The sequence below is a fragment of the Oryctolagus cuniculus genome, chromosome 2 (genome assembly GCF_964237555.1).
Source record: "Oryctolagus cuniculus chromosome 2, mOryCun1.1, whole genome shotgun sequence".
In the NCBI taxonomy this organism is placed as follows: domain Eukaryota; kingdom Metazoa; phylum Chordata; class Mammalia; order Lagomorpha; family Leporidae; genus Oryctolagus; species Oryctolagus cuniculus.
The window spans coordinates 43,843,891-43,869,465 of NC_091433.1; the positions used below are offsets into that span (position 1 = coordinate 43,843,891).

Here is a 25,575-nt window from a genome sequence, read left to right on the forward strand (position 1 = left end):
CTGCACACCTTCAGTCCTGTTGTAAGAATCTCAGAAGGAACGGAATCCCGGGATCCAGTCATTGTGGCGGCAGAACCGTGTTAGCTGGAGGAGGTGCTGGCGTCCGGGGTCGCCCTGCTCCGACTGCCAACTTCTGTCTTCCGAGGAGGCAGCCGGCGGCATCTGACCCCTCACCTAGCGCAGGTGGAGAACCTCCAGCCCAGAAATCCACCTGGACTGGATTTGGGGGTGGGAGAAGATGATTTCCAAGATGGAGACACGTGCGTTGAGTTTCCCTTTGTTTCTTTTAATCACTAGAAGTCTTCGATTCTTGGGTGCTGAGCACACCCTGCAACCCCTCCCAGAACTGTCGGTGGCCCTTCCTCCATCGCGTCTCAGAGGACGGTCACCTGGGGCCTCCTACTTCTTTGCTTTGGCCTTCTTTCCTTTGTTGGCTCTGTTGGACTTCAGGGACTCATCTTGGCCTGGTTGGCCAGTGACTGGGGGAGGGAAAGGGGTGGGAGCATTGAGGTGCAAGGTTTTCTGCTGAAGCTTCAGGTCCAGGATCTCGAAGGTGGTCTGGATCTCAGCCTGCAGCAGCTCCCTCAGGCTCGCCATCTGGACGCGGAGGGCCTCGCTGACGAGTGTCTCTAACATCTGGGAGGGAAGGGCTCTGCTGGTGAACGGGACTCTGGGCACGCCCACAGACAGAGCTCCTCAACCGGGCCCAGGTCCCAGCACCGTCCCTGCTCTGGGACCCACCCTGCGCCCCACTCTGTGCCCTGGCACCCCGATTTATAAGGACCGCGTCCACTGGCTGCTCTGACCTTTGGCCTCCAGGAGGTCTGAGAGTGGGCAGAGAATGAGGTGCCCCTTCTTCCTTCATGGCCTTATGGCCTTCTCCTCTATAGCTAAGACTCTCTCTCTCTCTCTCTCTCTCTCTCTTTCTCTCTCTCTAAGGTCCCAGTAATCACTTCTTCCTCCTTCCTCTTCAGGCCTTGGGTGGTCATTTGCCACCCCCCCCCCCCAGGCCAGTCTTATGTCTCCAATGGGCGCCGCCTTCTGGTCAGTGCCACCTGCCCCTCCTACCCCAGCCAGGCCCCTTTCTCAGATCTCCAAGTTCTAGCTGCAGGCCTCACAGGAAGGGACAGAGGAAACTGCTTCACGCTAAGGGCGTGATCCCCAGCTAGCCAGTTATGGCGGCTGGAGCCTCAGGACCAGCTGCCATGCTGAACAGGAGATCCTCTCTGCCAGTGCCCTCAGAATCATGGCACCGAAGCCTGCTGGAGTCACGGACCGTGAAACCACGTTTCCCCACAAGTTCCCAGCACACTGGGTGAAGTAGCAGAGTTTGTCTGATGTTCCTGGGGAGTGCGCTTGCCTATTATGCATTTCTTATGAGTCGAGTAGGAATTGTCTCTCCAAAACTCATGTAGTTGTGCAAACCCTGATGTCTTTTTTTTTTTGTAAGATTTATTTATTTATTTGAAAGTTAGAGTGACACAAAGAGAGAAGGAGAGGCAGAGAGAGAGGTCTTCCATCTGCTGGTTCACCCAATTGGCCGCAACGGTGGGAGCTGTGCTAATCTGAAGCTGGGAGCCAGGAACAGGGGCCCAAGGACTTGGGCCTTCTTCTACTGCCTTCCCAGGCCATGGCAGAGAGTGGGATTGGAAGCAGAGCAGCCAGGACTTGAACTGGTGCCCATATGTGATGCGGGCACTGCAGGCAGCAACCTTACCCACTGCGCCACAGCGCCAGCCCCCAACTCTGATGCCTTAATGTTAATGGTTGATGGAGTGAGGGTGGAGACTTGATGTAATGGTGCCAGCCAGTGGGTGGGGCTGGTGGGAGGTCTTTAGAGGCGTGGCCTTGGAGGGTTCTGGCAAGAGGTTTGATTGTTTGCATTCAAGTTCGGCCTCGTTGCAGCCCCTCTGGCTTCCTGGCCCACCGTGTGATCACTCTGCAGCTGCCATGGCCAGCCTCCTCCATCAGATGCCAGCCTGTGGGGCTGCCCAGTCCTGAACTGAACCTCCAAACCGTAAGCTGAACTAGACCTTTTCTTCCCAAAGAAGGTCTCCTTGGGAATTTAATTGAAGAATGAAAAGCTAATACAGCATTTCTTTGGTCTTGTATCTTTACCCTAAAATCCCAGGCAAAATCTGACATTTGCCTTGGAATATCTCCCTTGGCCATTTTTATATAAAGATAGTGTCCTTCAGCTAAATCTTTGGGGACGACTGTGCTCCCAGAGGATGCGCCCTGCTCATCCCGCGGCAGTGAGTGCTCCTGCCGCAGGCACACCACCGGGACCACACAGCGGAGGGTGCTCAGGCCCACCAGCTCTGCCAGGCGGGGACCAGAGCCGTGTGACAGGAGGTTAGAAGGGAAGTGGGAGGAGGAGCGTGTAGGGGGCAGTAGGATGTGCAGGGGTGCAGGAACAGCAAGTGGGCAGTCCTCTGCCGTCCACAACCCAACCCACATATTCTATAGCACGGTTCCTGCAGGGGGCTGGAGACCGGCTGTTGCAGGAAGTTTTTGGGTCCCTGATGGATGTCTCAGGTCTTAAGATTACATGGGGCGGGAGGCTGGCGCTGTGGCCTAGTGGGTAAAGCCTCTGCCTGCAGTGCTGGCATCCCACATGGGCACCGGTTCAAGACGCAGCTGCTCCACTTCTGATCCAGCTCTCTGCTATGGCCTGGAAAAGCAGTAGAAGATGGCTCAAGTCCTTGGGCCCATGCACCCATGTGGGAGACCCAGAAGAAGCTCCTGGCTCCTGGCTTCAGATTGGCACAGCTCCGGCCATTGTGGTCAACTGGGGAGTGAACCAGCGGATGGAGGACCTCCCCTCACCCCACCCCACCCCCGCCTCTCCTTCTCTCTGTGAATCTCTTTCAAATAAATAAATACACCTTATAAAAAGATTACATGAGGGGCCGGTGCCGCGGCTCACTAGGCTAATCCTCCACCTTGTGGCACCGGCACACCGGGTTCTAGTCCCGGGCGGGGCGCCGGATTCTGTCCCAGTTGCCCCTCTTCCAGGCCAGCTCTCTGCTGTGGCCAGGGAGTACAGTGGAGGATGGCCCAAGTCCTTGGGCCCTGCACCCCATGGGAGACCAGGAGAAGCACCTGGCTCCTGCCTTCGGATCAGCGAGGTGCGCCGGCCGCGGCGGCCATTGGAGGGTGAACCAACAGCAAAGGAAGATCTTTCTCTCTGTCTCTCTCTCTCACTGTCCACTCTGCCTGTCAAAAAAAAAAAAAAAAGATTACATGAGGGGCATCACTGTGACGTAGCAGGTAAAGCCACCACCTGCAGTGCCGGCATCTCCTGTGGGTGCTGGCTCGAGTCCCAGCAAATCCATTTCCGATCCAGCTCACTGCTATGGCCTGAGAAAGCAGAAGATGGCACAAGTGCTTGGGCCCCTGCACCAGCATAGGAGACTTGGAAGAAGATCCTGGCTCCTGGCTTCCGGTAGCCCCAGCTCCGGCCATTGTGACCATTTTGGGAATGAACCAGCAGATGGAAAACACCTCTCCCTCTCTCTCTCTCTCTCTCTCTCTCTTTCTGCCTCTGCCTCTCAAATAAATAAACATTTAAATCTTAAAAGAAAGAGGTTACTTGACATCCTGGTGTGCTATTTATTTGAAGAGTTAACCTCAGATGACTATCATCCATTCCACTGTGTTAGTTGCTCATTAGAGATTTTCCGGGGCTGAAGTGTATGATGACACAGTCATCACTCGGATGCTAAGGGAATGGTTCCAGGACCCCGCAGATACCCACATCTGCCGATGCTCAAGCCTCTCGCATAAAATGGCAGAGTCTGTGTGCGTCCCATGCACAGCCTCCCGCATCCTTAAATCATCTCTGGCTTACTTACGACATCTAATACATCAGCTCCATGTAAACAGTTGTTTACTGAACTGTTTGGGGAAGAAGGATGCCATGTTTCTTTCCAAATATTTTCAATTCAAAGTTCCTTGAAATCATGAATACAGAGCCCAAGGACGCTGAGGGCAGACTGGATATTGGATATTAAAGGAACACTTCCTAAGGTCATTCCCTCTTCAGCTGACAATTGTGGGGATAAAAAGCAACAGTGCAGGCACGCATTGGTCAATCAGCATCCTGTATCAGCGTGCCTGGCATTGGCGTTACTGATCCAGCTCCCTGCTAATGCGCACCCTGGGAGGCAGCAGAGGGTGGCTCAAGGACTTGGGTCCCTGCTGCCCACGTGGGAGACCTGGACTGCTCCGGGCTCCTGGCCTTAGCCTGGCCCAGTCCTGACCGTCGCAGACATTTAGGGATTGAAGCACTACACACACGATGTCTCTCTGACTGCCTCTCTGTCTCTCTGCCTTCCGAAGGAAATGAAAATAAATAAATACATACTACACAACAACAGTCCCCTTTGGAACACACGTGCCCCATGACTCCCCACCCCCACCCCAATGCCCAGGACATGTGCACCCATACACGTACATGTGTGGTCTACGGACGCTGGCCCTGTGGGCGCACAGAGCGTAGCGGGAGGCCTGCGGCAGCTCAGAGCCTGGCGTGCTATCCCTGCCTCTGTCGCTGGTGAATGACACGGCCAGCAGAACCTGGACTCTACCACGTGCCGGCTGGGGACCTGGCATGACTGGTTAAGTGCTCTGAGCCTCGGCTGTGCGCTCACTAAAATGGGAGCGCGCGTTTTCAACCCTGCAGGGGTGTCACGGGGCGGCACGCGTGCGAAGCCCGTGACAGACACTCAGCTCCCGTGTTAGCCCCTCTGGGCCGTGTGTGTGTGTGTGTGTGTGTGTGTGTAAGAGAGAGCCTGCGGCGGCGGGGGGGGGGGGGGGAGGGACGTCGTCTCGGGGGATGGACGCTCACCTCTCTGCTCAGGCCCTTGCTGGGAGGGGCGGGCGCCCCCTCGAACGCCTCTTGCAGCCGGCGTCCCCGCTCCAGCCTCAGGGCCTCCCTCAGGAGCAGCATGTGGGTGCGCTTCTGCACCTCGGCCTCCCTCAGCTCGGCCACCTGCTGCTCGTGCTTCCAGACCTCCCTGTCCACGCCCGCCGCCAGCGGGAGAGGCGGGGGCGGCACGCACACCTGCAGCGTGGTGACGGTCAGGTTCACCTCCCGGTCCCGGACCAGGACATACTGGTAGAGCCTGTAGTGGCGGAGGAAGGTGTTGTGGAAGTAGTCACAGAGGGCCAGCAGGTGGGCGGGGCTGAACTGCCTCTGGTAGTCTCTGAGCTTCCTCCCGAGGGTCAGCACCGCGTCAGAGATGGAGCAGCCTGGGACAGAGCGGAGGGGGCAGAGAAGCATTGAGAATCAATCGAGCCTTCACCCAGAGCCCCTGTCCGAACGGGCAGCCCAGATTACCATTCACTTGCTTGTGAAGGTGGGGGAGAATATCACATTTCCCTTTTTGCCTTGGCTTCCGGGAAGCTCAGAGTTCATTTTATGCACTCACATTTCTCCCATTCTTTCTTTTATGAGTATCCCACTTCCTACCTGGTTTTGACCTTTTAGCTCCTGTTTTAAAGACTCACTTCACCCAAGAGCAGAAGGGAATTCTGATAAGAGTGTGGTAAGAGGTGATCACAGAGACGTCCAGGCCATTGTGACATTGGAGACTTGTGTCACAGAATTGGACACATTGTTCACCTCATGCAAAGGATCGGCTTTCATGGGCAAAACCCCTGGCTGTCAGGCGTCTCCCGTTCTCTCTCTCCTCTCCCTGTCACCCCTACCACTCACAAGCCTTGTTCTAAGAGGCAAGGCTGTCACCAGCCTGTGACTTGGACTCAGTGGGGACGTGGTCCATGATGAGTGCTGACAGTTCTGTGCGAGTCCCAGTGAGCAGAACCCATGCAGACACACGGGCCAGTGGCGTCAGCGTGCGCCCTCAGCACCAACGTGAGCAGACGCGGCTTCTCCCACAGCACTGTCCTGGAAGCCCGCGGCGAACCTGGCCGGGCCTCTCCTGCTCTGAGATTCATTTGTTCACCTCTGCTGAATTTGCAGGCTGGGCCGTGGGCTCCGGGAGTGCGGCCACTGCGTCTACTGATGACAAGGTGGTGGATGCGGGCAGCCTGGCTCGTGTGCCCAGCTAGCCCCCTCTCCTGTGCCTGAGTCCCGGGGAGCCTGGAGGGGTCTCTCCACCCTGGCCGGGGCACTCCCCACTCCGCCCTGTGCCTCGCCCGCACTTTATCTCTGTGCCCACTCTTGGCTCCTCCCCAGCCTCCAGCCTCCTCAGGGTGCCTGGAGGGAGCGCTGTCTCCAGGTAAGTATTCATGGAAGGGGCCCGCTCCCGCTTGGAGCAAGGTTCGGATGAGCAGGGCAGTGTCCCATGGGTCCCCGAGCGGGGGCCTCCTGGTGGTGCAGGGGAAAGGCTCGGTGGGCTGGAGCTGTGCTCCCGTCTCAGGGAGGGAATGGGCTTGCGGGCCTGGTACACCTGCCCCTTCTAGCAGTGACTCTTGGTAAAGATGAAGATAATCACACAGCTAACTACTTCCTGGGCTTGTTGGGCTGGCCGCTGAGGACACCAAGCCCACGTGCTTTGCGCATAGCCAGCGACAAGGCAGGAGGAATGTGGAAGGAAGCGCTCTCTGTCCCCATGAGCCAAGTTTGTCTTGTCCCCCATCCCTCCACCCACCCACCCAACTGGTCACCCGGCCAGCCAGCCAGCACCTCTCCACTCTTCCTTCTGTCCATCCACCCAGTCATTCATCCCTCTGTCCATCATCCGTCCATCCATCCGCACGTACATACAGATTTCCGTAGTTATCCATACAGTAATCCCCTCCCACCCTTCCTTCAGCCATTCACCCAGCCTCCCATCCATCCATCCATCCATCCACCCATCCAAAGTCAATTTGTCGAACTGTTACTGCCTACTAATTACTGGGCACTGTGCTAGGTTCTGGCAATAGCGTGTTGGGTAAGACACCTTCGCTGCCCTTGGAGCACGCACAGCAGAGACACACAAGCAGGCAATTGCAGTGTGTGGGGAAGGCAGCACAGTAAGGGACGAGGAGGGAGCAGTTGAGGGTGGGCTCCTCGCCGCATGCGCTGTGGCCCAGAGACTGAGAGGGGCTGGGCTGGGCGCAGGGGCGCAGGGTGCAGTGAGTGACAGCAGAGGCTGAGAAGCCCCCCGCCTGTGTGGACAAGGGAGTGGGGCCCTGAGAGGTGGAGGCTGACAATGGCAAGCATGGAGCACACGGGTGGGTGGGAGACATTCGGGAGGGCCCTGCAGGCCGTGCCCAGATCTTCTGCACACTGGGGAAGGAGCAGATTGGAGGGGCAGGGCTGGGCGGTCGTCAGCTTGTGCAGTGAGTGAGAAAGAAACCCGCGCAACTCCCGGCTTCTTGCTGGAGGTTGCCTGGTACCGGAGAGAACACTGCACAGTGGTGGCTGAGGGGGGGGCGGGGGGCGGACACTGACCCCTGCCATGACCCCTGCCCTCAGAGAGCTTCCAGTCTGCAAGAAGAGACAGCTGAACAAGTGCTGGCCACCTCGGCATGCCACACCGGGGGCTGTGCACAATAGTGGCCCACTAAGTGTCTGGTGAACCACAGTCTGAGTGCAGTGGCTGAGCTCTCTGGGTATTTAGTCAACATGCACTCCTCAGGGGCCTTCCATGTACTGAGAGCTGTTGCAGGTCCCAGGGAGGCGACAGAGGGCTCGGGGGAAAGCACATAGTCAGTCTAACTCTGCACACTGCGACAAGGGGCTGGAGGGCACATGATAGGAAGCAGTGGTGTTCTCAGGAGCATAAGGGCTCCCTGGAGGTGGTGATGAAGGAGCCAAGATGGGCAGAATCAGAGGAGTTTCCTAGGTAAAGAGAGGTGGAGAACAGAGAGGCAAGCAAGTGGGTACAGCTTGTGCAAAGGCCCGGTGGTTGAAGAAAGCATGTCCTATTTGAGAAACTGAAAGACCTGGGAAGGGTGGGTGGTGAGCAAGCCAGAGATGAGCAGGTGACGCTCCTGGGATGCCCTGCCCTGCAGAGGTCTCACTGCCGGTAGTGCCACCCTCTCACTGAGACCCTTGCCAATGCTCCCTAAGGTATTTCTCTACAGAGCACTGGTGTAATCTCGCATCCTAAGGATGTTACGTGCTTTGTTCTCTGTTGGAGCACAAGCGCTGGGGGAGCGCACAGCTTTGTCTCTCACTCACTGCTGAGGGCACGAAGGCAGCCCTCTCTGGAGGGGGCGAGCTATTGAACAGATAAGAGTGACCGGGTAGCAGGTGGGAGGCATCAGGGGTCTTCCCTCCAGAAGCCCTATTGGGTGAGCACACAAAGACCAGAGCCCCAGATGGCGACAGCAGATGCAGCCTGTGGACAAGGAGCCGGCTGTGGAGGCGGCTGGCTGGGCCCACCGCGACATCTTGGGCAGGGAAGTGAGTGATGCCAGGCTCCAGGGAGGCAGCAGCAAGAGGAGCAGGCTGTGTGGGAAGGAGGGGCCAAGCCCATGGGAGAGCCGGTGGCAGGGGCCTGTCCTGACCACGCACACACGGGACAGGGAAGGCCGCCTGCTCCAGGTACCCGTCGGCGTCCACTCAGAGCTGAGTGCCTGACCGTGCAAGACTTTTCTACTACAGAATAGCCAGGGGCCGGCGCTGTGGCATGGCGGGTAAAGCCGCCATCTGCAGTGCTGACATCCCATATGGGCACCAGTTCATATCCTGGCTGCTCCACTTCCAATCCAGCTCTCTGCTATGGCCTGGGAAAGCAGTAGAAGATGGCCCAAGTGCTTGGGCCTCTGCACCTGCATGGGAGACCTGGAAGAAGCTCCTGACTCCTGGCTTCAGACTGGCGCAGCTCTGGCCATTGCAGCCAATCGGGGAATGAACCAACGGATGGAAGACCTCTCTCTCTCTCTCTCTCCCTCTCTCTCTCTCTCTCTGCCTCTCCTTGTCTCTTGTATAACTCTTTCAAGTAAATAAATAAATCTTCAAAAAAAAAAAAAAAAAAGGCCAGCCATTGACCAGAGCTTCCCAGTGGGCAGAAGAGTGAGGGCAGCAAGTGACCAGAGCCTCATGGCCTTGACATGGAGGAGGGGAGCGGGGCTGTCCTGGGTCCAGAGACGGGGCCCTTGCTTCCTTGCCGCTGCCTGTCTGAGTGACTCAGCACGTGGCCCAGATTCTGTGGGCCTCTCTCACTGTCCTGTAGTTGGTCCACTCGTGCACCCAGACACTCGCAGTCTCAATGGGGCTAAGAATCTTTTTAGCAAAGAATCTTAGCCCGATGGTTTGTGGCCCAGTACCACCGCCTCTTTTGGGGTGCTCTTGCCTGTTTCACCTGCGGTCAATGGTGGCCCAGCTGGAGCCCCAGACTGTAGCCTTCAGCCCTGTGTTCCAGAACCACCTGGAGATTTCTAGAAACACAGACCCTGCCTCCCACACATACTCATCCAGTCTTCTCGCAAAAGGGAGGGCTGGTTCCTAGGACAGGGCTGGGTTGGCATTCGTAGCCTGGTGACGTGGCTCAGAGTTGGGAGCCAGACTGAGCCACAAGAACCCAGTGACTGGACGTGGTTCTGCCAGGTGATGGAGCCACAGCTGGCCCCCGACCTGGGACTCAGCTGCTGGCTCCCTTCATGCCGCCTGAACTGGGTGGGTGGCCAGAGATGGATCGCAGACCTCGCCATGTCGGCTTCTTGCAGGGCATTCGTGCCCACGGTGGCGCCATCACCTCACAGAGCTGAGGCTGCCGGTAAAGCAGCACGTGAGAACACCCAGGTGTGGGGCGCCACTGTAGGTGCCCATGAGGACACTTGGCCTTGGCCCTGCATGTCTGAGCCGGGAGGGAAGGCTTCCTCCAGCTGGGGACGCTGGAGCCCAGGGCAGATGGATGAGGAGGAGCGAGGCTGAAGGTGAGGGGAAAGACGCCCCAGCCAGAGAGATCGCAGGGATCCGTGCTGGCTGTGGGCCAAGCGCAGCGGGGCTGTGTGCGCCGGGCCACTGCCAGCCCAGAACCCCCGGGAGGCAGAGCTGGAGCCTGGGAGGGACCAGACAGAGGAAGAGAGCTTGAGGCCTGCAGTTTGGACAGAGCCTGCGCATTGCGTGGAAGAGCGGGCCTTCCTCATGGAACCCTAGGATGGACAACAGGATGGGCAGGGGGTCCCCAAAAGTGCATCTGGAATTTTGCTTGCACATCTGTTTCCGAGGCTGAGGGTGCAGAGAGCGGCCTCAGATCCCTCCAAGGGAAGAACAGCAAGCAGAGAGCTGGGGAGCCCACAGAGGTGCTGAGGTGAGAAGTGGAGGTCAGCTAGGGCTTCAGGGGGCTGGGGGCAGTGGGGTGGAGAGGGTGGGCACACGGGCACCGTTTGTGGGCATCAAAGCCTGAGCCCAGGCCAGTACGGAGGCCTGTGTGACTCATCGGACCTCCCCTGGGCTCCCAGGAGCTGAACTGGCAGGACCTGGCAGTGCCCGCGGGCGGGGTCGCCCACCCCACCCCCCAGGAGCTGGTCTCTGGGCAGCCCCTGGCAGCCATGCACGGAGCGCAGATTTGGGAGGTGCAGTCCTGCTCAGTGCCCCACATGCAGCTCGTCCTGCTGTGAGCGTGGTTGGTGGCCTGAGCCTGGAAGACCCTGCTCCAGGTCCGGGAGGAAGGCGCCCGGGGGCTGAATTCCAGCTTCCAGCCCAAGCCTCTTTTTGCCAGGTCTGAGTTTCGGCAGAGCTCTCCAGAGCTGGCTCCTGAGCCCACACTCCCCGGGCCCCGGGTTGAGAAGCTCCGGATGACTCAGCCCAGGGATTAAGTGGCAGGGAGAAGCCTCTGGCTGCTGGGCGGACAGACGGATCTGTGCCTGCAAGTTGCCCTTCAATAACAGGGAGTGGCCTTCATTTGCATTGGCGGCTGGGAACTTCCTGAACTTGGTCCCCAAGCCCCTGGAGGCCAGCACCTGTGAGGGGCCCTGGCACAGCAGGGGAGGAGGAGAGGAATGGGGAGGGGAGGAGTGGGGGAGGCTGGCAGATGGATGGGGCCAGGAGGCACAGTGCTGGCCCCGGAGCGCCGGGTGCCACCCACCCCCTCACACTCAGGGGAGGGGCAGAGGGGGAGCAAGGGAGAGGGCCCCATCCCGGGGGAGTTGGAAGCCGTGAAGGGAGGACCCAGGTGGCACCGCTGCCCCCTGACAAACCAGTTTGGCTGCCCCCGACTTGGCGCAGAGCGGGGGAAACCGAGTCAAGTGGCGGCCTGGCCTGAGCACTTTGCCAAGCAGGGCTGGCCCAGGGTGGGGAAAGTGGACGGAAGCCAGGCCCGCCTGCGCCCCCCTCCCACCCCCTCCCCTAGCTGGAGTGGGTCCCGGTCCCCCGCAATGCCCTCCTCCCAGCAGCCCTGACTGTGACTGTGAGTGGGGCGGCTGCTCTCCCCCTATACCAGGCCACGCACACTGGGGACTCCCCCGGCCTCTTCCAGCCCAGCGAGGCTGGGGCAGGCACCATGCCGTCTACCCAGAAGAGAAACCGAGGCTTAAAGAGGCCGAGGTATTTGCTCAGGGACACACACTGGTCAGTGGCAGAGCTGGACTACAACTCTCCAGCCAGCCATCTGGTCGATCGGCTTTGGGGTCTCTTCGTAGGCCCTTGGAGGTGGATGCTGCAGGACCCCCACTCTCAATAGGTACGACTTCAAAACAAATCCTCTGTGTTGGAGCCAAGGAAATTGAACGCAGCTGTGATTTGCCAATAGCCCCAGCAGAACACGCTAATGAGCACGCACATCACCAAAACATGTTGAGCGATGATGTTGCTCAAATCTACTGGGGGCAGAGAGTCGCTCCGGATCAAAGAGTACATTTGGGGACATCCTGAGCTAGTGCAGGCCTCTTGTCCTGAAGATGGGCCAACTGAAGTCCAGAGAAAGCGTAGGACTTGCCTCAGGCTCATAGGAGCAGTCAGGGCTTACGCTCCAGCCCAGGGGTCAGGGGTCAGGACCTGGCAATAGAGCTGTCCTCCCAGGGTCGGGGAGGAGAGGGCCCGCCTCCACCCAGTTTCTATTTCTTATCATTACCCCTGGGCCCTGCACAGATACCTCTCAGAAAAGGGGAGGGGGGTGGTACACTCTGCCAGGGTGGGAGGGGATGAGCCTGGGCAGGTGCTCCCTATGGAGTCTGGTCTGGTGCTCCCTATGCAGTCAGCATGGTAACTATGACTACTGGCCTGGGGACAGGCAGGGATTTGGGGAAGAGCCCTGAGAGAGCTCCACCATTGCTGGAGACCTCGTGTGTGGCTCCTGTCTGTCGCCGGGGCTCTGGGCTCTTGGCCTCCCCTCCCCTTGATGGCAGAATACCAGTTCCCGGAGAAACACCCCTTTCTGAGTCGCAGCTGGGGGAGAGGGAGCTGCAGCAGCAGCAGCAGCAGCAGCGCCGCCTGTGACTCCGCCCTGGAGGACCACACCGTCACTGCCCTGGAGCTGCAACACAGAACACTTGATAGCCGCCCACTCTGGTCTCAGCCACCATTCAGCCATGTGGAGGCCACCGCGCAGCCGCAGCCGGGGCTCCCGGGGCTCCACGACGGCATCAGCACCAGGACCCTTCCTCAGAGCTCGGCTCCTCTCCCAGGGCCAGGGCATGTGCCTGGCAGTCCACGAGCTACGGGCTCCCATCCAGACTCCGCTTCCCATGACTTGCAGGGGTGACACTCTGTCGTATGGAGAGACTGTGTTCTGCTGACCCCTTCCTCTGTGGGCGGACCCCTGGGTTGGTGCCACTCGGACTGTTTTGAATACTGCTCTGTGAGCATGGTGTACAAGCAGCTGTTCCAGTTTACTCCTTAAAATTATTTTTGGGGACCAGCGCTGTGGCAGAGCGGGTAAAGCCGCCGCCTGGGTGCCAGTTCGAGTCCCGGATACTTCACCTCTGATCCAGCTCTCTCTATGGCCTGGGAAAGCAGTAGAAGATAGCCCAAGTCCTTGGACCCCTGCACCTGCAGTGGGGACCTGGAAGAAGCTCCTGGCTCCTGGCTTCAGATTGGTTCAGCTCCTGCCCTTGCAGCCAACTGGGGAGTGAACCAACAGATGAAAGACCTCTCTCTCTCTCTCTCTCTCTCTCTCTCTCTCTCTCTCTTTCTCTGCCTCTCCTTCTCTCTCTGTGTAACTCTGACTTTCAAATAAATAAATCAATCTTAAAAAAATTGTTTTCGGCTATGCAATCAGAAGACTGCTGGGTCATATGATAACTTCACGGATAATTTTTTGTGGAACCAGCATACTCTTTTCTTGTCCCCTGAGGTGTGTGTTTTTTTTTTTTGTTGTTGTTTTTTGTTTTTTGTTAAAGATAAAGCAATAGCTACATTGCAGGGAAAATCTACCCAAAATCTAGGATTAGGAAGATTTTGTTGTCCTTTTAAAGATTACCTTCCTTGCTCGCTTGCCTGTGGCTCAAACGCAGGGGCTGCCTATTTCAAAGACCACCACGGCTTTTGCTCGGTGGTCTGTCTGCTGGGTCAGTTTAGCAATCCCCCCCTCGCTGCCCCTCCCTCACTCCCTTTTCTCAAGAGGGCGGCAGCTTCACGCTAAGGAGCTGTAGCGGAAGGCACAGGCTCTGTTGCCTTCATTGTGTGACGATTGGCGAGCGAGCTGGCTGAGCTCTCTGAGTCCCAGCTGTACCCGTGGAAGGGAACCGCAGAGTGTGTGCACCTGCCATTGCTGGGAGCGTTCGTTGGATGACGGAGGCGGAGAGCTTTGCTGACCATGACACGGCGCGGACGTCCGCTGTCGCTGAGGTTGTCCTCGTCTTCGCCTTGCCCGGTCGTCCCAGCCGCCTGGAGCTCCAGGGGCAGTGACTTGGGCTCGCTGTGCTCCACTCTGCAGCGCTAGAGTTGTTGTCGCTGTTACAGTCGGGGCAGGACAGGGGGGAGCGGGCAGAAAGCTCAGAGAGAAGGTTCCAGTGGAACCGCAGGAGGAAGGCTCCAGAAGGGAGTCACTCTGTGCAGAGCTCCTCTTGAGGAGTGAGAGGCGTTCGCCAGAGGCCTGACAGCTGTGTGCCGAGGGCCCCGGGGAGAGGAGTCCCCAGCGTGGGCGCCAGGCGGAGAGCTCGGGTCGGGCGGCCGCTTGGGTCTCTTTCCCTGCAGGAAGCGGTGGGCCCTCCATGGAGCTGAGCATCCCCCTTATACGGCTTGTGCCCCGTGGCCAAACTCTGTGCCTGACTCAGGCTCCCTGTGGGAGCCCCGACTCCCCCGAGGTGAGAGCCACTAGGAAGTGGACAGCACGGCCCTGTGCTAGCCTACGACTCCGCTACTTCCTTCTCACTCCTTGTCCCCTCTGATGCTGGGGGGAGCCGTGAGACTGTCTCACATCTCCACGGGTGGAGGAAGGACAGGAGAAGTAGGAGGTGAGGCAAGGCATCCTTCCAAGGGCCAGAGGTGTGGCGTTCAGAGGACCTGTTCCCTCTGCCCACACGCAGGTGGCAGGCCTGGCCCAGCCTCTCAGCTGGGACGGGGACACCCACCACCCTGGAGCTTCCTGCTGGGGACTAGGATCCCATGAGGGCTTCACCCAGTCTCCCCAGGTGCTCACCCCTCCTGCACAGCCTGAGCCCAGGCACCACTGGGGCCAGGTCCAGGCTTCCCACCCCTCAGGGCGGCAGGCACCTGGTCTACATGTCCCCTGCTCAAGGTGGAAGGGCTGTGTGCGCTGCCTTGAGACAGACCTGGACTCAAAGCCCAAGGCCACCCCCTGGGGTGGGGGGGCTGGGACAAGGTCTCTGGGCCTCCATGTCTTTGGCCTTACATGGATGCCTACCAGGCTGGGCCGAGCTGTGGGAGGGGCTGTACTCACACCAGGCCTCCCTCTGCGGTCGAGCAGCCACTGGCACCAGGAAGGGGAAGGAGTCCCTGGCACCCTCCTGGTTTGTGGCCCATTTTAGTGTCACCAGGGCACTATGTCCCCACTCAGCAGCGTTACAGGCCCCACCCCCAAATTCATATGTTAGGGTCCTGTCCCAGGACCTCAGAAGGTGGTGCGTTTGGAGGGAGGTCTTTACGAAGGTGATTAGGTTCAATGAGGCCTACCCAGTAGGGCTGGTGTCCCATAAGTAGAGGACATGAAGACACAGACCACGGAGAGAGGATGCTGGGAGAAGATGGCCCCAGAAGGCCAAGGAGAGAGGGCGCGGGGAGCCAGCCCTGCCCCCACCAGTCCCCAGCCGGGGGACGTAAATGTCTGTTTCTAAGCCGAGCAGCTGGTGGTTCTCTGTGACGGTGTCCTTGGCTGACTCAGGCCTTGGAGGAAGCTCTAAAAGGGCGGGTGCCCACTGGGCCCTAGGAGTGCTCTCCTGAGATCCCAATCAGAGGCTTCCGGACACTCCGCCACCAGCCAGCAGCAAAGGAGTTGCACACAAAACTCCTCCAGGGTGAGCAAGGGTGAGGGGAGCTCGGAGAGGAACTGCTGCTCGCTGCCAGCCCCGGCTGTGGGGCGGGAGCCAGTGGCTGCCTCCCTCTCCTGCGGTGGCCCGGGTGACAGTCCCTGGATGCACTTCACAGCAGGCCATGACACGCTCCACATCTGTACCCTCCATGTCCTTCCAGCCCCCCTGACTATTCTCCCCACCCCAGGCCAGAGACGGCATCACCAAGAGAGGCCGGTGCCCGCCGGATGCTGCCGATGAAGAGGGGCAGAAGCAGCAGCGTGGTCCAGGTGGTGCTTTTGGTGAGGCGGCTGGGAGACAGGGCAGAGTCCCCACACCTGCAGGCTCGGCTCCCCGCCCCAGCCCGTGGAGGCTGGAGGCGGGAGGCGGGCAGGCCACACCCCCTTCCTCCCTGTCTGTCTCTACCAGGGGTTCCTGAACCTCCTCTCATCTCCTGAGCCTGGTAAGGTGCTGGAGATCTGCCCCTTCCTGAGGTCCCTCCCACCAGGCGGTGCTGGGAGGTGTCAGCCCCTCTGTGCCGTGGCTGCTGACCTTACCCTCTGTCCCCAGGAGTCAGCTGGGTGTGACCTGCCCTGGGCTTCCTGGGGACTGGCTTTGGAGTTGCCAAGAAAGAGCTCTTTCTTCTGGCCCGCACTTGAGCCCAGAACGTCCTGGGTGGAATCAGCTTATGCTTTTGAATAAAGGGCCACCTTGGCCCTCCCTGTCCTGAGGCCTGATCAGGCCTGAGATAAGCCCAGCTGGCGGCTGTCCTGGCAGAGCCTCTGTCATTGTGCAAATGTGACCCTCCTTGAATGCTGCCTGCCAGCCTCCTTATCTCGAAGGCAAACAGAACTCTATCATCTTCAGTCCCAGATTAGCAACAACAACAAAGATCCCTGGGGAAGCTCCTTCCAAGAAGGGTGCCCGCCCCACTCCACCCCGCGGAGCTGCGTTCTGCGTCCACACCTGGGACTGGTGGGACAGTGCCCCCACAGGAGATGGGAAGGGTGGGGTCGCATCTGGGACCTCACCTGCCATCTCCACCAGCTCTTCCCACTGGCACACCTAACCAGGGCAGTGAAGAGTTCCTGTCTCCCTAGCCAGCCGCGATGTGCGCCCAGAGACGGTTATGGGCGTGGGGGCAGCTAATTAGAAGCCAGGCCAGAGGTTGCCTGGGACTATCTTGCTGGTGTTGGTCTGGACCCATCAGCAAGATAAAGGAAAGGTGAATGTCATGGCCAGTGATGCCCTGAGGGCAGTGTCCAGCTCCTTCCCAGCACAAGCAGAGGCGTAAGCCCCTGTGCCACAACGCTGGTCCCTCACCCTATGTCATGTAATCCTTCCAACTGCCCTGCGGATGGGGACTGCTATCACCCCCATTTTACAGGTGAGGTTATGCAGTAATGAGTGAGGAGGTGGGATCTGAACCCAGAGCCTCCGACTGCACAGCTGGATTCGCCATTGCTCCGCCCCAGGCCTCTGACACCAGCTGCGCACACAACTGCCAAGGGACAGCCCCAACCTCCTCTGTGCTCCTGGGAGTCTCCGTCTCCTTGGGCAGCAAGATCCACTTATGCGTTCCTCCCTGTTTCCATTCAGCTTGCTGCATGCACTCTTTGGCGCTGGGAGAACAGAGAAAACATGAGCAGGACGCCAACCCCTTCTCGGAGTTGAGGTGTCTCCCTAGCTGCCGACTTGTGGGACAATGGGGAGGTGTTTGAAATAAACAGAGAGGGAGGGAGGATGGCGATGGTCTGGGAAGGCTGAGGGATGCAGGGACCGGGAGTCTGCAGGTGAAATGCAGGGGCCAGGTGTCAGGGGCCTGCAGGGAGCAGCCCAACCCAGGAGGCTGGGCTGCAGGCGGGGCCAAGATGGCCTCTGGGTGTCGAAGTCTGGAGACGGGAGGTGCTGTGCGCAGGAGGGAGCGTGAGAGCTGGCAGGCACCAGAATGGACAGAGAGAAGATCAGGCCAATGACCAGAGACTAGGGTCCAACAGGTGCCAACCATGAATCTGAAAGACGCAATCCTGAATGCCATAATCCCAAATGTTGAAGTCTTGAAAGATCAAAAGCCTTAAAGGAGAGTGTTTGGCCTAATAGTTAAGATGCCAGTTAACACACCCACATCCAGGGCCAGCGTTGTGGTGAAACAGGTTAAGCCTTTCCTCTGCCTGCAAACCAGTTGTAGGCACCGGTTTGAGTCCCGGCTGCTCCACTTCCAATCCATCTCCCTGCTAATGTGCCTGGGAAAGCAGTAGAGGATGGCCCAAGTGCTTGAGGCCCTGCACCCATGTGAGAGACCTGGAAGAAGCCCTGGGCTCCAAGTTTTTGCCCTTGCTTTTGCAGCCATTTGGGGAATGAACCAGCAGATAGAAGATCTCTTTCTCTCTCTCTCTCTCGCTCTAATTCTGCCTTTCAGATAAATTAACAACTTATATATATATTTTAAAATTATATATTAAAAACATGTTTATTCTCTCTCTCTCTCTCCCACATCCCATATTAGAGTGCTTCTGTTTGATTCTTGGTTCTGGCTTCTGATTCCATCTTCCTGCTGGTGACAACCCTGGGAGGTGGCAGGTGATAGTTCAAGAGGTTGGGTCCCTGCCACCCATGGAAGACCTGGACGGAGTTCCTGGCTCCTGGGTTCCATCTGGCTCAGCCCCAGACATTGTAGATATTTGGGGAATGCACCAGTGGACGGGAGCTCTTCGTCTGTCTGCCTCAGGGAAAAGGAAGGGAATTTCTGAAATCTAAAACTCTTTTGATATGTATATTTTAAAGACTTATTTATTCATTACTCACTGGTGCCCGCATGGGATGCTGTGCTGCAGGAGTTGGCTTTGCCCACTATGCCATGGTGCTAGCCCTACTCTAACATTCTTAAAAATATGAAAATTCCCAAAATCCCAATCCTGAAAGCTCAAATCCCCGGAAGTGCAATTCCCATTGGAGAAAAAAGGCGAGATAGGAGTGGCAGAAAACCAAATTCTGGAGAAGGGATTAAAGTTAATCCTTGAGGTGGGAGTTAGGATCAGGATTCCCTGTGCGGTTGAAAATCTGTATATAACTTTTGACTCCCTCAAAACTCTGCTAAGAACCAGCTGTTACCCAGAAGCCTTGTTGATCGCCACATATTTTGTCATTGTATACATTATACACAGTGAAAAATGGGCGGGAGCTGCGGGAGACAGCTTTTCTCTGAGAGATGAACTGCTCCCTGGGGGAGGACAGCAGTGCTAGATTTTAAGATCCGTTGAGCTCAGCACAAAACCACAACAGGATGTGGCAGTAGAATTAGCACAGTAGCACAGTGGTGCCCTCATTGTGCACAGTGACGGTATGTGATCATCCTCACTCTTCTACTTACTTTACTAATCTGACAGGCAGAGTGACAGGGACAGGGCGGAGAGAGAGAATCTTCCATCTACTGGTTCACTCCCCAGATGGCTGTAATGGCCAGGGCTGGGTCAGGCCAAAGCCAGGAGGCAGGAATTTTATTCGGGTCTCCCACATGCATGGGAGAGGCTGAAGTACTTGGGCCATCATCTGCTACTTTCCCAGGCAAATCAGCAGGGAGTTGGTTTGGAAGCGGAGCAGCAGGGACTTGAACTGGTGCTCACATGGGATGCTGGAGTTATAGGTAGAGGCTTAGCCCACTGTGCCACAATGCCGGCCCACAGCAATGATTGACTATGGCATCTTTGCATTTGTCTCTCTGGACCTGGGATGGCTGCATGAATAATCTGTGCCTAGGTCTGAGTAAACCTCATCTGTTATGACAGCTCTGGGTATGTGTTCTGGTAGCAAATCATGACTATTGTCTCTATATATTTTATGCATTTATGACATGGCTAAATTTTTCTTAATTTTTTTTATATTTCTGGGCTATGTGGTTTGCGAGTCTTTTTTCGAATTGTTGAAAATTTCTGCCCTGCCCCCCAAATCCACACAAAAGTGATGGCACACGGCCCAAACCCATGCTGTTCAGGGGCCAACTGCGGTGTATTTTCAGTAGTAAGCAGCAGTTGCTAAGTTACTCGAACATGTGGCACCTCTACCCCGGCCTTCCCAGGATGCCCTTTGTGAGAGAATGAAAGGAAACCATCAAGTGTGGCATCCTCTGACCCAGTGACACTCGCTGACACACAGAGTCCTCCAGCGCTGCGCGTGCGTGAGTTAGGAACGTTCTTGGTCAGTGCTGGCTGTGAAAGGAAGCAGACTTCTGTTTACCCCTAAATCTGACCCGGGAAGACTAGCTCATGCCTCACTCGGCTAACGGATAGCACTTTTTTTTTTTTTTAAGGTTTGCTTATGTATTTGAAAGACAGAGTTAGAGAAAGAGAGAGAGAGGGAGAGAGAGAGAGAGAGAGAGAGAGAGAGAGAGAGAGAGAAAATAGAGAGGTCTTTTATCTTCTGAAGCCAGGAGTCTGGAACTCCATCCAGGTCTGCCTTGTGGGTAGTAGGGGCCTGAGGATGTGGACCATCCTCTGCTGATTTTCCAGGTGCATTAGCAGGGAGTTGGACCGGAAGTGGAACAGCCAGGACTCGAACCGGTTCCCACATGGAATGCTGCTGTGGCAGGTAGAGCCTCAACCTGCTGTGCCACATGAGGGCACTTTTAAAACTCTTCCCACTTCTATTTTTAATCAGATGTATACAGTCCATGCTCTTGTCGGATCTGAAGGTTCTAGAACTTATTTTCTCCCTTATGAATTAGTGACTGAAGAAGGTGAAGCATGTCATAAATGCTTATTTGAAGATTTGGTGGAGTTTTTAGGCGAATGTGGATTGCAACGGAATCCCCAAACCATAGGTGAGATCAGGGCATCCAAGTGTGAGTCCTAGAAGTGATTTGCAACCCAGGGAAGTTTGCTTTTCCTTTCAGCTCAATGCCTGTGCTGGAAGATTCAAATGAGTGGAGGGAGTGAGGGGAGGAAGGAGGGAGGGAGGGGCGGGCCCTGGCTCTGCAGAGGGCTCTGGGCACAGGGACCCCAGGGGCTCCTGTGGGCCAGCAGCCTTGCGGGCTCCCACTCTGGGCGCCCCGTACCTGCAGTTTCCTTGAGCAGCTCCTCCGTGAACGTGAGCACCTGGACCACCTGCACCCACGGGAAGCCTCTGCCCACCGCAAAGAGGAGGCTCTCGTGGAGGGTGTCCAGCACGATGCTTCTGCGGGCGTCTCTCCATTCGTCTATCTCCTCCCAGTCCAGCAGTCTCCGCAGGTGCTCCCGACCTGCCGGCTTCTGCGGGGCGTGACACGGGGTGGGGAGCCAAGAGGCCATCCTTAGCGGGAGCATTGCTCTCCGGGGCCCTGCCAGCCACTCAGAGCCCGGAAGAGCAGCCGGGGACACCGGTTCTCCTCGGTTTCCGGGCAGCTTTCCCTGTGCTCTGTGCAGCTTCGTGCGCTTGCCATTACCAATGCTTCCTGCAGCACAGGTTTGCAGACCTGCACGGGCCTCGAGTTCAGGATTGCGAATCCTCCTGTCTCTCCCCTGAAACAAAATCTGACCTCCCTCCGAGCCTGCTCTTACCTAGCTGCTCCAGAGATGTCGATCTAATCAGGAAATTCTCACTAACGTGTAAATGGCTGGCAGGGAGAAGACTCGCTAAGGCAATGCTTTAGCCAAAGGAGGGCGTCTTCTTTGGTGGAGATTCAGGCACTCTGGCAGCCCACGAGGAAAAGACAAAGGGGCACCTTTCCCTATCTAGAGGGTAGAGCCCTGCAGAGAGGTTCCTACAGATCACCAGCAGGTGTAGGAGGGCAATGCCACCTAAAGCAGGGGTGGGTAAGAAGTGTGGGCTGGGCTGATGTGTGGCACCGTGGGTTAAGCTGCCACCTGCTAGGCTGACACCCAATAAGGGCACTGGTTCAAGTCCTGGTTGCTCCACTTCTGATCCAGCTCCCTGCTAATGGCCTGGGAAAGCAGAGGAAGATGGCCCACGTGCTTGGGTCCGATGTGGGGCCACCCATGTGGGAGACCTGGATGAAGTTCCAAGCTTCTGGCTTTGGACTGGCCCAGGCCTCGTGGCCATTTGAGGAGTGAACCAGAAGGATGGAAGATCTCTTTCTGTAACTCTACCTTTCAAAACTTTTTCTTAAAAAAATATTTATTTGAGGGGCCAGCGCTGTGGCTCAGCGGGTTAACGCCCTGGCCTGAAGCGCCGACATCCCATGTGGACTCCGGTTCTAGTCCTGGCTGCTCCTCTTCCAATCCAGCTCTCTGCTATGGCCTGGGATAGCAGTAGAAGATGGCCCAAGTCCTTGAGCCCCTGTACCCACACGGGAGACCTGGAAGAAGCTCCTGGCTTAGGATCAGGGCAGCTTCGGCTGTTGCCGCCATTTGGGGAATGAAGACCTCTCTCTCTGTTTCTACCTCTCTCTGTAACTCTGTCTTTCAAACAAATAAAAATAAACCTTAATAAATAAAAAAAAAATTATTTGAAAGGCGGAGTTAGAGAGAGAGAGAGAGAGAGATCCTCCAAAGTCAGGAGTCAGGAGATTTCCCAGGTATTCCACACAGGTACTGGAGCCCAAAGACTTGGGCCATCTTCTGATGCTTTCCCAGGCCATTAGCAGGGAGCTAGATCCAAAGTAGAGCAGCCGGGACTTGAACTGGTGCCTATATGAGATGCTGGCACTGCAGGCGGCAATTTAACCTACTGCTTCATAGCACCAGCCATCAAATAAATACTTTTTTTAGATTTATTTTATTTATTTGAAAGGCAGAGTTACAGAGAGAGGTAGAGCCAGAGAGAGAGAGAGAGAGAGAGAGAGGTCTTCTATCTGCTGGTTTACTCCCCAGATGGCCGCAATGGCCACAGCTGAGCCAATCCAAAGCCAGAAGCCAGGAGCTTCTTCGTGGTTTCCCACGTGAGTGCAGGGGTCCAAGGACTTGGGCCATCTTCCACTGCTCTCCCAGACCACAGCAGAGAGCTGGATCAGAAGAGGAGCAGCTGGGACTAGAACCGGCGCCCATATAGGATGCCAGCATTTCAGGCCAGGGCTTTAACCTGCTGCGCCACAGTGTTGGCCCCTCAAATAAATATTTTTAAAAATTAAATTAATATAATAAACTTTTTAAAAAAGAAAAAAAAAAGCGTGGGGGTGATATGGAGAAAACAAAATCAGCCCCTGGCTGCTGTGTGAGCAGCTTGGAGCCATGCGAGATTGGCAGCCAGACAGAGCGAGGCCGTCCCTGGTGTGAGGAGCCAGTGGCTGCGGGGATCCCTGGGGAGCAGGAGGCGGGCTTGGAGATAGAGAGAGGCACAGAGCCCCATCCTCGGGCCCCAGGGAGCCCTCTGCCTTGGCCTGATGCTCCAGAAGCCTCACATCGCCGGTGCTCCGAGGGCCTGAGGCTCCTGGCAGAGGCAGCACAGGCTGCGCCACCCTCGGGCTGTCACCGTGGCCCGAACAACCAGCCCACAAGCTGCAGGGGCCGGCACACCCTTGGCCTGGCACCCGGGGCCCTTGCACCTCTGCTGTGTGCCGAGTCCTGGCTGCAGGCCCACGGTGGGCACCTGGGCTCCCCCACCCCCACCCCCGCCCGAGTGCTCGTCCTGTAGAAGCCTCGCTTCCCAGGGCCTCACCTGGCGCTGGAAGACCTCCTTCACTCCCTGGGCTGTTAGGAGCGCCATGGCCTGCATCCAGCTGCTGGCAGACTGAGCTGTACTGACTCAGGGTGTCCGGGACCCCGGGTAGGCCTGCCGGCTTTGTGAGGTCATGAGGCTGCCTCCTGGGGCTTTTCCTGGGCCTCCTGCCTCCTGCTGCCTCCGCGGAGCCCCACTCTGGGTTTCTTCTCCCACTGAACTTCCATCTTGCCCTCCTATTACCAAGTTCTCCTGCAGCACACACGCACGCTTTGCCGCCTGCAGCAGCTCCGTGTAGCTCCCTCCGGTCATGGCTTCCCATCCTTCCAGGCTGGAGGATTGCTCTCTGGGAGCGGCTTGCCCATGCTGGCTGCCGTCAGTCCTCACCGGTGCCGTGGCCCCTTGGCCCCTCGGCCTCCACCCCAGCCAGTAGCATCCTTCTACCCTGGCTGAGTTTCCAGCATCGTGACTTTTGTCGGGGTGCACACACCAGCTCCGCAGGGGTGTCCCCCAGTGCAGCACCTAAGCCCGCGGGTCCCAGCTCCCTTCCCCTGCTAGCTTTGCCCTCGTCTCCCGAAAGTCCCTGTGTCCACGGTCACCTGCCTTAGCGCACATACCCAGGGCTGCTGTGGGGAGAGCCTGGGGACCCAGGCCTCTTGGCTCTCCAGATTGGAGCTCCTCCCTCAGAGACTGGGGAGGGAGAGGTTCCAGCGTCCGTCACCTGTCCTACCCACAACCCCTCTCCCCGCTCCACCTGGTGATTGGGCCTGGGCTTATCCCCTGGCCTGTCCACTGCCCTTCCCAGCCACACTGGGGGCCTCTGTTGGAGCCATTGGTGTTCAACCTTGCAGATCCTATGACAAGCGGAGAGTGGGGTGGGGGATGGGGGGCGACTCAGGCTCCTGCCTGTGCTTCCTTTAGCTGTTCAGGTCATGGGGCATCGGACCCCCAGAGCCTATCAGCCCCTGGCTTCCCGGGCTTCTCCACCTCTTCTGTCTGTTCCTGGAGGCTGGCCCGCTCCAGAGTGCTCACCTTACCTTCTTCCCTTCCCAGAACACATGCTCTTCTTTAAATTCTCAGTTTCCTGTAGAGGTTTTGATGGCAAAATGCAAGAGACACACATGGACTGTTGTAACTGTTTTAAGCACTAAGGCCATGGCCACTGCCGTGTTGCCATCACCGCCTGCATCTGCACAACCTCTGGAGGACCCTGCACCTGCTCAGCACTCAGACCCATCCCCCTCGCTGGCCACTGGCTGTGGCCCCCGGCTGTGGCCCCCTCCCTCCCCATCTACTTCCTGTCTCTGTTGTGCTTGGGGACTGCATGTGAGTGGAACCAGACAGTGCTGGTCCTCCTGCGTCTGGCTTCTTTCACTCAGCGCAATCAATGCCTCCGAGGTTCATGGACCACGCACATGCATCCTGGGTGATTTGCATCCAGCCCCGTGACTTCAAAGTCCATCTGTGACCAAGAGCTCCTGAGTTTGTGCCTGACTTGGGGTGCCTCAAAGAATGAGAGAGCAAGGAGCGGTGCTACCTGTTAAGTGTCTGGGGGTCCTCAGGGGCCTGTGAGGATTTGGGGGGGCGGTGGCTGGTGGCAGCCCTCAGGCAGTGGTCCCAGGGGGTAAGTCCCACATTCCCCTAATGAAGCTCTGGGCTAGGTCTCTCAGGCCGGCCCCTGCACCTGTACCCTCAGAGGAGTCCCCTAACCCAAGTTCTTTCCCAAGTCTGCTGCCCCGCGTTCTCCCAGCGATACAGCTGGGATGCCCTGAACCTACAGCCCAGTCTCGTTCCTCTGAATTTGCTCCTGGGGTTCATCACTAGTCACGACACTTTTGGTTGAAAGTGTCAGAAACTCAGCCTGCCACCAGCCACGAGAACGTGTTGCTTCAGGTGAAGGGGATGCAGCGCTCACGTGGTGCTGTCCAGAGTCCCTGCATCTCTGGGCTCTCCTTGCGGGCTGTGTCCTTTCTCAGAGTCTGCCCCGGATTGCCCCTCTATGGCCCCCTTTCCTAAAAGGCACTATTACCCCTCGCCTGGCAGACTCTCCCCGACTCGGTACAACTCAGCCTGCCCGCTAGGGCCTGCAGAGTTTCGCCAAACCCCCTTCTCCCTGGCTGGTTTCAGCCACCCTGCCCATCGCTCTCTCTCACTCCCTCTCCCAGCCACCTCCAGTTTCTACCAACTTGACCTAAACTTGTGTTGAGTCTGTTCCCTCCGCCCCCTCGCTGCCACTGTCATGTCTGGCCTGCCTCTACCCTGGCCACCCCTTCTCCTCTCTGTTGCCAGAGCAAACTTCAAGGAAAATGGGACCAAGGGTTGGCAGTTGGCAAGGGAGACTGGCTGGGCGATGCTTGGGTTCTGCATCCTGTGTGGGGAGCTGGGTGCGTGGCTGTGCACACTCCTTACTTAAGGTCTCTGAATTTTATTTTCTGTAAATTATACCTTCCTCCACCAACACACAACCACAAAACTGGACTCGGTCAGTTTCTGGCTTTTAAACCAGCCATGGTTGCCCACAGAGTAAGCCCCAAAGCCTGCGTGTGGCTAACAAGGCCCCACGTGGTCTGGATCCTTTTTTCTGTTCCAGCCCATCCTGGCCACTCCACCCATGGGCCTTGAGGCTTCACGGGCACTGTAATTCTTGCTTCGAGGGCTTTGCTCTACTGTATT

At 57.4% G+C, this 25,575-nt stretch overlaps 1 protein-coding gene across 2 annotated transcripts; it reads right to left on the reverse strand.

Annotated features, from left to right (window-relative positions):
- Nucleotides 1-265: 265 nt before the first annotated feature.
- On the reverse strand, nucleotides 266-23,003 carry C2H8orf74 (chromosome 2 C8orf74 homolog). 2 transcript variants are annotated; one of them, XM_002709443.4, is made up of 4 exons: nucleotides 22,903-23,003; nucleotides 20,366-20,558; nucleotides 4,853-5,256; nucleotides 266-636 (listed from the first exon to the last, which is right to left on the reverse strand). In XM_002709443.4, exons 1-4 carry the CDS (start codon nucleotides 22,957-22,959, stop codon nucleotides 400-402), a joined length of 891 nt encoding a protein of 296 aa, XP_002709489.3. In that variant the 5' UTR covers nucleotides 22,960-23,003; the 3' UTR covers nucleotides 266-399. The 2 variants fall into 2 exon arrangements, 1 of the variants encoding a protein (XP_002709489.3); XR_011386863.1 differs by lacking the exons at nucleotides 266-636; nucleotides 20,366-20,558; nucleotides 22,903-23,003 and adding an exon at nucleotides 5,352-6,006 and having other exon boundaries at nucleotides 5,120-5,256.
- Between the last annotated feature and the right edge of the window lie 2,572 nt (nucleotides 23,004-25,575).

Bases quoted from the DNA above. Each gene is read 5' to 3' on its own strand.
- C2H8orf74 (XM_002709443.4), bottom strand. From the start codon at position 22,959: ATGCAGGCCATGGCGCTCCTAACAGCCCAGGGAGTGAAGGAGGTCTTC. The intron at 5,257-20,365 runs GTACGGGGCGCC...GCTCTGTCCCAG, and splicing joins GCTGCTCAAGGAAACTGCAG to GCTGCTCCATCTCTGACGCG. The intron at 637-4,852 runs GTGAGCGTCCAT...CTTCCCTCCCAG, and splicing joins GCAAGGGCCTGAGCAGAGAG to ATGTTAGAGACACTCGTCAG.